The sequence below is a fragment of the Geotrypetes seraphini genome, chromosome 15, assembly GCF_902459505.1.
Source record: "Geotrypetes seraphini chromosome 15, aGeoSer1.1, whole genome shotgun sequence".
In the NCBI taxonomy this organism is placed as follows: domain Eukaryota; kingdom Metazoa; phylum Chordata; class Amphibia; order Gymnophiona; family Dermophiidae; genus Geotrypetes; species Geotrypetes seraphini.
In genome coordinates this window covers 29,172,223-29,185,908 of record NC_047098.1, presented here as the reverse complement: position 1 = coordinate 29,185,908, position 13,686 = coordinate 29,172,223, and the positions used below count along the sequence as shown (strand labels likewise).

General features: G+C 42.8%; 1 protein-coding gene across 3 annotated transcripts in view; it reads left to right on the top strand.

Moving 5' to 3' along the window:
• PRPF8 (pre-mRNA processing factor 8) overlaps nt 1-13,686 on the top strand; it is a 117,661-nt gene that overhangs the window by 76,248 nt on the left and 27,727 nt on the right. For all 3 annotated transcript variants that reach the window (XM_033921365.1, XM_033921363.1, XM_033921364.1), the window contains exons 22-26: nt 3,895-4,041; nt 4,174-4,384; nt 5,247-5,363; nt 5,548-5,795; nt 5,989-6,168. In XM_033921365.1, the coding sequence (XP_033777256.1) occupies nt 3,895-4,041; nt 4,174-4,384; nt 5,247-5,363; nt 5,548-5,795; nt 5,989-6,168 (903 nt within the window). The remainder of the gene's footprint in view (nt 1-3,894; nt 4,042-4,173; nt 4,385-5,246; nt 5,364-5,547; nt 5,796-5,988; nt 6,169-13,686) is intronic.

Here is a 13,686-nt window from a genome sequence, read left to right as displayed (position 1 = left end):
AATTATATGAATGCCTCTCTTAAAACTATAAAGTAATGGCAAAATTGCAAGCATAGATAAAATAATAGAATCCCACAGTGGACTAAGTTGACCCAATGGTCTCAGGCCACAGAATCTATGTCTGCTCCAATCCAAATCACCTCAGACTTCTGTCACTCCCTTCAGTAGTGGATGGTTCCTTCCATCCTCACTCAGTCTTCCTTTTCAGCACCCTCACCATCAAAATCTCCTCACCACAGATGCTTCGTTGTTAGGTTAGGGTGCTCATCTCGATGACCTCCACACTCAAGGAATCTGTTCTCCTCACGATAAAACTCTGCAAATAAATCTCAAACTCCGAACAATATGCATTGCTTTTGGAGCATTCCAGGACCTCTTTCAGCAAGTAGTCCTCATCCGAACTGATAATCGAGTTGCAATGTTCTATCTTAGGAGTAGGTAATTTCATTCCTCGAGTGCCGGAGCCAGGTCAGGTTTTCAGGATATCCACAATAAATATACATGAGATAGATTTGCATCTCAAGAAGGCAGTGCATGCAAATCCATCTCGTACATATTCATTGTGGATATCCTGAAAACCTGACCTGGCTCTGGCTCTCGAGGACCGGAATTGCCTACCCCTGTTCTATCTGAACAAACAAGGGGGCACCAGTTCTCACCTTTTTTGCATGGAAGCAATTCAAAATTGGACTTGGGCGACAGCTCATGGAAAATTCAGAGTTTATCTGACAGGGAAGCAAACTATGTTAGCAGACAGCAGATTCCTTCAGCCTCACAAGTGGTCTCTCAGCACAGCTGTCTTGCATCATATTTTCTCCAAATGGGGGATTCCAGACATAGATCTCTTTGCTTCCCCCCACAACCACAATCTTCCGCTCAAGTCTGTATACCCCCGATCTTCTGGAGTCCGATGCCTTTCTCATTGACTGGGGAAACAAAATTCCTCTATGCATTCCCTCCAATCCCTCTTATAGGGAGGATTTTACTCAAATGTCACCAGGATAGTGGTGCTAGGATCTTCATAGCATCTCACTGGCCATGTCAACTTTGGTTCTCCTTCCTTCTAGAACATGCGACATAAAAACCCAGCCACTTGCAACCATTCTCAATGCTTCTTACACAGAAAGATGGCTCTCTCCTTCATCCGAATCCTCACTCATTAGCACTCACAGGATGATTTCTTTCACCAAACTGGTAAGTGCTTTCACACACTCTGCTGCAGTCTCTGCTGTTGTACAAGCATCCAGAAAACCTTCCATGGAGTTCTTTTGAACCTGTTACGTGTCCATTCCCATCCATTCTGGACTATCTTCTCCATCTCTATAATTCTGGCTTAAAAAGCAACTCTGCCATCGGTGCATTTCATACTCCCTTGGACAAGAAACCTCTATGTGTTCATCCCTTGATATCCAGATTCGTGAAAGGACTTTACTACACTAAACCACCTATCAAGCCTTCGCCTGTTGTTTAGGATCTTAACATGGTACTATTTGCTCTTATGAAGTCTCCTTTTGAGCCACACAAAATTTGCTCTCTCAAACATAATCACTTGGAAAGTGTTTTTTCTAATAGCCCTCACGTCTGCACGCTGAGTCAGTGAATTTCAAGCACTTGTGTCTGATCCTCCTTGCACAAGATTCTACCATGACAGTAGAATTCTCTGAACTCATCCAAAATTCTTGCCTAAAGTTGTGTCAGAATTCCACATCAACCAGTCCATAGTTATGCCTGTTTTCTTCCCAAAACCACATTCCCATCCTGGTGAAGCAAGTCTTCACACCGTAGACTGCAAAGATACTTTGGCATACTACCTGGACCAGAATAATCCTCATAGTACCTCCTCCCAGCTTTTTGTGGCTTTCGACCCTAACAGACTTGGAATTCCTGTTACCAAGAGAACCATCTCTAATTGGGTGGCAGACTGTATCTCCTTCATGTATACTCAGGCTGGGCTGATGCTGCAAGGCCAAGTAACAGCCCTCAATGTAAGAGCTATGGCTGCATCAGTTGCTCACTTCTGATCTACATCTGTCAAATACATTTGCAAAGCAGCTACTTGGTCCTCCATACATATCTTCACTTCTTACTACTGTTTATAGCAAAACTCCAGAACTACAAACTTGCAATATCTATTCCAGGTAGTCAACTCTTAGGGCTCCCTGCCGTCCTTTGCAGTAATGCAAACTGAATATCATTGGCATCCTTCTGATTGGTTGGCGTATTCTCAGATGGCATCTTATGTGCGGTCCATTCCGCGGGCCTGTCTTACCAACCTCAGCCAGGAGGCCCTTTCGGAAGCGTTGTGCCTCTCTGCTCAAACTCAGATTCCATTAAAATTTTACCATAGATTTCTCTGAGAGCACTTGAGGCCCATTTCATATGACTCTTATGCAACTAAATGGTCTAAAGATTTATCCTGTGTTGTTACTGGAGTGACTATTCAGAGAGGACTTAAACGCACAGCTGGTATTACCCCTCAGGTTACCTTAATTGAAATGAACTATAAGTTTCTACTTCGACTTCATCGATCACCTGTTTATCTTCACCGTGCTAAACTTAGCCAGACTGATGCTTGCCTTAAATGCACTCAACCACAGACTACTCTAGGCCATCAATTCTGGGCTTGTCCATTAGTATAGGATTTTTGGACTAAGTTGCTACACCACATTACTCACTATGGATATACAAGTAGTCCTGAGTTGCTCTTCACCTTGGAGCGTATCCCTCGTGTGTCACCAAAGGGGTTCTGGGGTTTTTTGGAACATGCTGTCTTATTGGGGAAAAAGACAATATTGCATTGCTGGATTGTATCTGATCCCCGAACATTATCTCATTGGCGTTCTCTTATGATACAACAAGTTTCTATGGAGCGTCTTTCATTGACTTCCTTGGATACCTCACAGGGACGTTTGTTTTGTCACATTTGGGAGCCTTTTTGGCTCACTTTAACTCCTACAGCTCATAGCCACCTCTTGAACCCTTGATCAGCCATGAACTCCGAATGTTGAACTGTTTGGATTGGGAGGGATGAGTGGGTGGGGTTAGGTAGCATTTGCACTGTGTATTTTTGCTGTTTTGCCTTGTTTGATTGTATTTACGATTTTCAATAAAAACACTTAAACATAGCAGAACTCCAGAAGAGACAGTCTGTTTAGACAAGCAGTTCTGCAGAATCTTTTAATTTCCTGAGTGCCACCAACCAACCCAGATTTCCCACCAGCGCTCTTGGGTTTCACCAGAAATATATAGATATATCCATTATCTTTGTCCAGAGTCAGGATCCTGGCAGATTAGGAGTCCCATATATGAGAATATAATTCCTGCTTGTCTTCAGAGAAAGCAAAGGTGTTCTTCAAGGATAGCAGGTTCATATTCTCACAACCCATCCACCTCCCCTAGTTGACTTCTTATTTTTATTACTAAACTGCAGATCCCATAAGCCGATGTCATGTGAGAAGGCACCAGAACACATGAGGTATGGGCACTGCCTTAAAAATTTTTTAAAGTGACAGTACACATAGTAGTGTCCTTGCCAGGTTCCATGGATGATGTCACCACATGTCAGAATATTTGCCTGCTGTCCTCGGAGAACACCTGCTACAGGTAAGTAACTTTGCTATTTCTTCATTTCTGCAGTGATGAGACATTTTCTGATATTATTTAAAAAAAAAAACCCCAACCCAACAACAACAAACCTCACTGTTGAAGAATCCCTGGAATGATGTGCCTTTGCCTTTCATTTCTCAAGATTTTATATGTGGTACTGTCTTTTTACTAATCCTGACCGCTTTCTGTTTAGACTCCTTGGCTAGTGAAATTGGAGTAGCAGATTTTTTTTTCCCTTAACGTATACAGAAAGCAGCTCTAACAGTTGTTTCAACTGTGATATTTCAGGTTTACGGCAGATGAGGCTCGAGACCTGATCCAGCGTTATTTGACAGAGCATCCAGACCCCAACAATGAAAATATTGTGGGCTACAACAACAAGAAGTGCTGGCCAAGAGATGCCAGAATGAGACTCATGAAACATGACGTCAACCTGTACGTATGGCGTGTGGCAGAAGAAGGGGCTTATTCATTGTATTTCTTTGGGCCTACAGGTCAGAAGGCTTGTATGAAGCATAGGTTATAACATCTGTCTCACTAGCAATGTATATATATATTTTTTTTAAGTGGCCGTGCTGTGTTCTGGGACATAAAGAACCGTCTGCCTCGCTCTGTTACAACTGTGCAATGGGAAAACAGCTTCGTGTCTGTCTACAGTAAGGATAACCCCAACTTGCTGTTCAATATGTGTGGTTTTGAGTGTCGTATCCTGCCCAAATGTCGCACAAGCTATGAGGAATTTACACACAAAGATGGAGTTTGGAACTTGCAGAATGAGGTAGGTCTGCTGCTGGGCAGGAGAAGTTTCAGTAATGTTAAGTATTTATATGGCTTCTCAGTCTTAGGGGGCAGTACTAGGTAGTGATATGATGGTACATATCTCATCCAGTGTGTCTGACGTGTTCTCTTTGGAAACACAGTATATTTTGTTCAGATTTCTTTGCATGAAGGATTTTTTTATCTAAAATTTAAGAGGCTTATATTAGAAAACATTTAAACAGGTTGAAGTTCCTGCCCAGTTAAATGATGCTCGGCTGCTTATCTAAGGATATTCTGCAGTACTTTCCTGGATAGTCCTGCTAAATATACCCTCTTAATTGCCTAAGCTGAAATGGCTATTCAGCAAATAGTTGGGGAGAGGAGGGGTTTGATGCTTATCCAGGTTAGTGCAGATATTCATTTGTTGCCTGGATAGGTTAACTGGACAAATAGGACCATGTAAACTGGACAAGGGGCCCTTAAATGGATAAGTACTGGTCAGTTGCTCCTACCTGGATATTCAGTGCTGATACTGGACATGGCTCAACATTGAATATTCAGCCATAAAGCTAGCCTCGGCAATAGAATCGCTGCCTGTCACTGGCTGAATATTTGCCCCAATTTTATTGAAATATGTTAACATTGATAATTCAGTTACAATCTTACAAGAGGTAATGATATTTATTTTAAGATATCATTTAGAATCTTAGGATACATGGGATGCTTACAGCATTAATATTACATAGTTACTAAGATTAGTATGCCGTATTGTAGGGGGGCAAAAGGGCGGGTGAATGTGATGAATGTGATCTGCGATGTAGATGAGAGCCCTAGCCTTTCATGTCTGCAGTGCAAGGTAATTAATTACCTTTGTGTTCCAGGTAACCAAAGAACGCACAGCTCAGTGCTTTCTGAGAGTAGATGATGAATCTATGCAGAGATTCCACAACAGAGTCCGACAGATCTTGATGGCTTCTGGGTCTACTACTTTCACCAAGGTAATATCCTTTATAAGTTTTGTATTCTCTGATGTGGGGAGTGACTACTTACAGCATCTGGGAATGTGCATTTGATCAAGGTGGACATGAGGCTATTTAGGGTGGTATAGAGATATTTGCACTTCTGATTGCTTTGTGTGTTGCAAAAGCCTGGATTAGAAGTGCCGGTTTTTTTTTCTTGCAGATTGTGAACAAATGGAACACAGCACTCATAGGGCTGATGACCTACTTTCGTGAGGCTGTGGTAAACACTCAAGAGTTGCTGGATCTGTTGGTAAAGTGTGAGAACAAGATTCAGACTAGAATCAAAATTGGCCTGAACTCTAAGATGCCAAGTCGTTTTCCTCCTGTAGTTTTCTACACACCCAAGGAATTAGGAGGTCTTGGAATGCTGTCCATGGGGCATGTTCTGATCCCACAGTCTGACTTGAGGTGAGTTGTCGGTCCTAATCGTTATCCTCTGATTTCTGACTTGGGTCCTAGGAAGTAGTGGTTACATTCATGGGAGCTGGGAAGAAATTGATTACTGTAATAATTTATATGTGGACATTTGTTTTATTCTTAGCTGTTGCTGGTTTTGTAATAAAAATAATTTGGAAACTTTATGTTCTCTCTCCCTCTTCAGGTGGTCCAAGCAGACAGATGTTGGTATCACACACTTTCGTTCTGGGATGAGCCATGAGGAGGACCAGCTGATTCCCAACCTGTACCGCTATATCCAGCCATGGGAAAGTGAATTCATAGACTCACAACGTGTGTGGGCGGAATATGCTCTCAAGCGGCAAGAGGCCATTGCCCAAAACAGGTGAGCCACAAATCCAGGCCTTGTCCAACCACCTGTTAAGACTAGACTGTCACCTACAACTCACAATAACAACTTTTTCAGGTACATCAGAGGCAGAAGCCCTCTGAGGGAATCCATGGGATTTTTGGATCATTAAGAAGCAAAAGGGGGGTACTCAGGGAGGATAAGGCCATAATAGAGAGACTGAATGAATTCTTTGCTTCTATCTGAAGAAGATCTACCTGAACCAGAAATAGTTTTCAAGGGTGATGATGTGGAGGAACTGAAAGAAGTCTCTGAACTTGAAAGATGTACTGAGCCAAATCAGCAAATTAGAGTGATAGATCACATGAACCAAGAGTACTGAAAGAACTCAAACATGAAATTGTTGGAGAGGAGGAATCAAGATGGCGTCAGAGTGAGTTGTGTCGTTAGTGGCTCCTGCACTCTTCGGCAAAGTTCTTTAAAAAAGCCTTCTATTGGGATTTTTTCTTACTCATCGAGATGCCGAAGCGCAGGGGTAAGCAGAGGAGTGATCTTCCTGCCTCCTCTTCCACTTCATTGACACGACAGACAGCGATAACGTCTTTTGCTGTCCCTGTTGGAATGGCTGTCTCTGCGGACGAGTTGGGCAGACCTCAGTTTTAGAAGGCGATGTTTCACTAAGCCTTGCTGGGCCTGGAGCTCCCCCGTGTCCCGGGACGATGTCGTGGATGCCTACAGCAGTTCAGGAAGCCCCGGAGCTGTTGTCTCCGTCGACGCTGCAGGTTTCACCCCTGACCCCGGATGGTGACTTCAATTTGCTGACTCCTCAGCATTCGGCATTTGCGGCTGGAGAGCTGATTGCTCGAAGTGCGACAGGGAAGGAAGGCTCTTTCTCTCAATTTTCGGACCCAATTTCTACGGCAATTTCAGTGATTTCTCTCCTTGCTCCACTGATAAAACCATCAGTGGTGGACATGGATGCTATCTGGAGTGCCATTGAAAATTTACATAAAATATGTACCCACTTTGTATCTACAGTACAGAATACCTCAATTCAGTTTAAAGATTTTGAACAGAAATTTCAACAACAGGCTTCTAGAATGAATAAAGTTAAAAATTCAGTTACAGAGCTAAAAGTTTCTTCTAATTTGCAATTAAAGGACAAAAATTTACTATCTAGAAAAATTGAGAACCTGGAAAATTTAAACAGAAACTTAAATTTAAGATTATTGAATTTTCCTGTATCTAGATTACATTCTTCCAGGGACTTATTTCAATTATTTCTTACCTCAGTGTTAAAATATCCAGACAATAATATACTACCGTTTCTTGGAATCATCTCAGATTGAGATTATGGCTAGAGCTACTTTACTAGTAACTTTTGTTTTTCTACAAGATGAAGCTATTCTTCGTCTGTTCTATAGGACTGATAATGTTGAATTTCATGGAGGTAAAATCACAATTTTTCCTGATGTTTCTAAGTGGACACAAGTCAGGAATAAAAAATTCCTGACTTATCGTCAATCAATATTAAACCTGGGAGCAACCTTTCAATTACGTTTCCCCTGTAAATGCTGCATTATATACCAAGCTAATAGATACATCTTCTATGAACCTGAAGTTGCAATTCTTTTTGGAAGGTAGAAGGAAGGTCCTCTGTATTTCTTTCAATTGTTTTTCATTAAAATCCAACTTCCCTTGGAAGTGATTGACTTCTCTCTTCTGATTTGTGGACTGTAATCATGGTATTGGTTATGTATAATTATTGTTTATTATTCTTATGAGATTATTTAATTTCCTGTCAAGTTGTGTATTTTCAACTTGTTAAAAATAAATAAATAATGAAATTGTTGATCATCTGTTAGTGATCTGTAATCTGTTGCTAAAATCGTCCATAATTCCTGAAGATTGGAGAGTAGCAAATGTTATGCTGATTTTTAAAAAATGGTTCTATGGGTGATCTGAGAAATTATAAATCGGTAAGCCATAAAATTACAGAATATGTAGACAAACATAGTTTAATGGGACAGAGTACTCATGGGTTAGCCAAGGGAGTTCTTGCCTCACTAAATTGTTGCATTTTGCTAGTTCTGTTCTGGTTATCGCATAATTTAACAATTGCCTTTAAGTTTTGTTTTGTCCTCATAAATCAAAATGGAATGCCAAATTTAAAGCAGACTTGTTATCATTACAATCCTTTCCCCCAAACTTAAAGGTAATGAACTACCTAATAAACAATATACTTTTTCATGCAAATGTGTATTTTATTTCCACATTTTATGATAACTCTAAAATGTAGATAGGTGCATCCAAAATACAAGCAAAATTTTCTCCTCTTGCAGTTAGCTGGGAGAACATAAGAACATAAGAATTGCCATCTCCGGATCAGATCCTGGGTCCATCAAGTCCGGTGATCTGCACACACAGAGGCCTCACCAGTGGAACCCTGGTGAGGCCTCACCAGTTTTAGTCCCCATATCACTGTATGCTTCTCAAGGGAGATGTGCATCTAATTTACCCTTACCCATATCACTCTATGCCACTCTTAAGGAGATGTGCATCTAGTTTACCCTTAAATCATAGAACGGTGGATTCTGCAATTACTTCCTCTGGGAGAGCATTCCAGGTGTCCACCACTCGCTGCGTGAAACAGAACTTCCTGATATTCGTCCTGGACCTGCCCCCCCTCAGCTTCAATTTATGTCCTCTTGACCGTGTCACATCGGACATTGTAAATAACTGCTTCCCCTGCTCTATTTTGTCGAATCCTTTCAATATTTTGAAAGTCTCGATCAGATCTCCTCGCAGTCTCCTCTTCTCAAGGGAGAACAACCCCAGTCTCCTAAGTTGTTCCTCATAGTCCAGGTTCTCCATACCTTTCACTAGCTTTGTTGCTCGTCTCTGCACCCTCTCTAGCAGTTTTATATCCTTCTTTAGGTATGGAGACCAATACTGGACGCAGTATTCCAGGTGCGGTCTGACCATGGCTCTGTAGAGCGGTATCAAAGCTTTCTCTGATCTACTCATAGTTCTCTTCTTTATCATACCTAGCATTCTATTTGCTTCCTTCGCTGCCGCCGCACATTGCGCCAATGGTTTCAGGGTCCTATCTATCAGTATACCCAGGTCCTTTTACTGTTCGGTCTTTCCCAGAGTTACACCTGACATACTATACTTGTGTTCTTTGTTTTTTCTGCCTAAATGCATCACTTTGCATTTTTCCACATTAAATTTCATCTGCCATTTATCTGCCCACTTCTCCAATTGATTCAAGTCGCTGTGGAGTTCCTCGCTGTCCTTCTGCGATCTGATTGCCCGGCATAGCTTTGTGTCGTCTACAAACTTGATGATTTCACTGGATGTTCCTTCTTCTAGGTCATTTATGAAAATATTAAATAAGATGGGTCCAAGTACCGAGCCCTGGGGTATACCACTAATCACTTTTTCCAATTCTGAGAACTTCCCATTTATGCCCACTCTCTGTTTTCTGTTCTCTGGCCATTTGCCTATCCATCTTAGTATATCTCCCTCTATTCCATGGCCTTGTAGTTTCCTGAGAAGTCTTACATTACATTACATTACTGGCTTATATTCCGCCTGTACCTTTCAGTTCTAAGCGGATTACATCAGAACGATAATTGGACATTTCCAGGAAGAGAAATACAAATTACAATTAAGGCGTAAGGTCTAAAGCAATTTTGATGAGTAGATTCTAAGAGGGGGAGAGAGGGGAAAAGGAAGGGATTAGGACGTTTGGGTGAATTTCTTGAATAGTAGGGTCTTGATTTCTTTGCGGAAAGCCTTTAGGTCAGTTGATGTTGTCAGTAGGTTGGTGATGGAGGGGTCCAATTTAGCTGCATGTGTTGCAAGTAAGTTGTCATACATCTTTTTGCGTTTAGTTCCTTTAAAAGGGGGGAAGGAGAAAGGGGATTGGGTTCTCCTCTGTCTGGTTGAGAGGTTCCTGTTTAGACGGTTGTTTAGGTGGGTGGGTGCCGTTCCGTTTAAGGTTTTGAATAAAATACAGTATAGTTTGAATTGGATGCGGGCTTGTATTGGAAGCCAGTGTGAGTCTAGGAAGGCGTTGGTGATGTGGTCAAATTTTCCAAGGGAATAGATCATTCTGAGGGCAGTGTTCTGCACGGTCTGTAGTTGTTTTATTAGGTAGGTAGGACAAGAAAGGTAGAGGATATTGCAGTAATCCAATAGACTTAGGACTAGGTATTGAACTATGAGTCTGAATTGTTCTTTTTCAAAGAATTTTCTGATTTTGCGAAGGTTGCGCATGGTGAAGAAAGCTTTTTGTGTGATTTTGTTGATTTGCACCTGAAGAGTGCAACCTCTGTCTACTGTTACTCCAAGGAGTTTGAGAGTGGGTTGTAGGGGATATTTGGTGGTTTTTATTTCTAGCTCAGTTATAGAAGAGGTTTTGTCCTTTTCAAGCAGTAGAAATTTAGTTTTATCTGGGTTGAGCTTCAGTTTATGTTCTGTCATCCATTTTTCCACTGCTTCTAGAGTTTTTTCCAGGGTGCCTGATTTGGTGGGGTCTTGTGTGTCAAAGGGGAGGAGTATGGTGATATCGTCTGCATAGCTGAATGAAGTTACTTTGAGTTTGTCTAACAGGGTACCGAGGGAGGAAATGTAAAGATTGAAGAGCATGGGTGACAGTGGGGAGCCTTGGGGTACTTCGCAGGGGTTGGTCCAAGGCTCCGATATAAGATCCTTTGTTTTTATTCTGTATGTTCTTGTTTTAAGGAATCCTTGAAACCAGTTGTATACTTCGCCTGTGATCCCTATTGCTTCTAATATCTGAAGAAGTATGGTGTGGTCGACCAGGTCGAATGCGGCAGAGAGGTCGAGTTCCTTCTTCCTTTGCTAAGGTGCTATCTGGCTATATCTAGAAGGGAAGCTAGCAGTGTCTCGGTGCTGTGGTTAGATCTGAACCCTGATTGAGTTGGGTGGAGTAGGTTGTGGTCTTCAAGGTAGTTGGTGAGGTATTTGGCAACCAGACCTTCTATTAGTTTAACATATAATGGAATTGAGGCGATGGGTCTGTAGTTGGAGGGGGTGTCTATTGGTCCTTTGGGATCTTTCAGTATTGGGGTGATTATGATTTCCCCTAGGTCTTGTGGGAATTGGCCTTCCGTGAGAGTTGTTTGGATCCATTGCAAGAGGCAAGCTCTAAATTTGGGGGATGCGTTTGTCAGTAGATATGACGGGCAGTTGTTCAGGTCGCATGACGCTCGACTGTATTTTCTGTAGAGTCTGTTCATGTCCAGCCATTGCACCTTTGTAAAGTTGGACCAGTGCCTGTCAGCTGCAGTGGCTTCATCTGTTGTAGGGTTTATTATGATCTCGTCTAGGAGGGACGGTGAGTTGTTGAAGGAGGCTCTAATATTGGTGATCCTTTGTAAAGACAGACGCAAAGAAGGAATTCAGTTTGTCTGCAATTTGTTTGTCATCCTTGATGCACCATTTTCCTCTGTCACAATCCGTCCCCAGTGGCTCCGCTCATTCCAGAGCTGCCAGTGGCTAAACCTTATCCAGCCACTCAGCGAGCTAACCACGGGGATAGGATTGTGACTAGTCCCAGGAAAAAAGGTACATTTCCCTTTAACTGGAAGCAGGCTGAACTGCAGGGAGTAGAGGAAGGAGAGCAGAACAGCTCAGAAGAGCCTGAGAGGGACCTCCCTCCTCCTGTTCACTCCCAGCTGAGGCCCATGGTGAGAAAGGTAAAACAAGCTAAGCAATCAAGGCAGGTAACTCCTCCCCCTCAGAGAGCAGGGTGTGTTCGTTTGAACAATATAGAGGCTGCTCTGAGGAGAGGAAAGTTAGTTGGCCCTGAGCCAGCTCAGGGAAGGGTCTCTCCTGACTATATTCCTGACTGTGAGGATGTGACCATGATGGAAACTGACACTGACCTTGTTGCCAACCAGCCAGCCCCACCGGAACCCATGGAATGGGTAGAGAGCCTTGGACTGCCTGAAGATACGCTCATGCAATAAAGATAAGTGGCAGGTCTGAAGGTTTGGAGCCTTTCTCTGTTTATTAGAACACTGTTGTGCAGTTGTGCTGTGTGTGAGAAAGTGCAGGGACTTGTGCTGAAAAAAAAAAACGTTTTTTTTATTGTTGTTTTGTAACCCAAGTGGCCTGAATTGGGGATGCATTTCTGTGACTGTGAGGGAAGTAAATGTCATAACTTTTGGGGAGAATTCACTTAAGATCCAGGTCGGGATAGTGGGGCCATTATTGGCATTCTGATACTTCAGAAAAGTAATAAGTGAATTCCTTTACTCCCCTCCCCCACCAACAGTTTCTCTGTTGGATTCAGCCCAGCTTTAAACTTGCTGAGCTTAGAGGCCCAGAACTTGAGTGAGAGTGTGTAAGGTTGCTTTATCTTCCCTAAGGTAAAGACAAGCCCACTACAGTTCTGTTTGCTATTTTTGGATGTAAATGATACTTACCTTAATTGCCTGATTGAAGGTAGCAGTGGCAACCCATTCCAGTGGGTCCACTCCAGACTTTATTTTTGGTTATCTGTGTGCAGCATTCTAGTTGGACTTTGGGGGTTTTTTTTTTATGAATGCTTAAGGGAGACGTTGCTCCCAACTTCGTTTCAAGGAATAAAGGGACTTTGAACAAGTGAACTGATTTGTTTATTTTTGCTATTTTGCTTCCTGACAAGAAAAGATATTCCAGCAGGACTTCCTTCCTTCATCGGAAGCACGTCGGAGTTGCGCTCGGGTGAGCAGAGGCCGGGTTACGGCAAATACAGGTACCGGCCCTGTCACATATGGTGGCAGTGGTGGGATGAGCGCCTCCTGCTGGACATTGTGAGAATTGGGGAAAAAAAAAATATATTTTTTTTTTTTTTTTTTTGGAAAAAAAAAAGTTTTGGACTTGTGAATAATTTGTTGTTTTAGCTTGTTATTTTAGTTTGTTGTATTGGTTCCAGTCTGAGCGGAGCGGAGTTCCAGAAGTCTTCCGACCGGGGTGCAGAGGAAGCAAGTGGCTTGGCTGTCCCAGCTGCACCAGGGAGGAGCCAGAGTCGGAGGAGGCTGAGGATCGATATAAGAGGACAGAAACGCAGCTATACGACTGGGGGCCAAGGAGGCCTACAAACAAAAGGCAAAGACTCACCTTGTGCTCTGGTAAGAGGCTTGACCAGGGGGGAAGCCTACAATTCGGTGGGCCCCGCTGTCAGATAGGGCCATAGCACCCACGCGGGTTTACGCTAAGGCTGCAGGCTATGACCTATATGCCGCCTGTGAACAAACTATCCCTGCTAAGGGAAGGTCCCTGATAAACACAGATATACAAGTATCTCCCCCGCCAGGTGCCTATCTACGGATAGCTCCAAGGTCAGGATTGGCGTTAAAGCAGTCAATCGATGTGGCCGCTGGGGTCATCGACCCAGATTTTAGGGGCAATGTCGCGGTACTCCTGGTCAATCAGGGTGATAGCGAGTACAAAGTGCAAATCGGGGATCGTATAGCCCAGCTTATTTGCGAGAGAATTTGGCACCCCAACCTGGTACAGTGGACCCGTCTCCCGGAC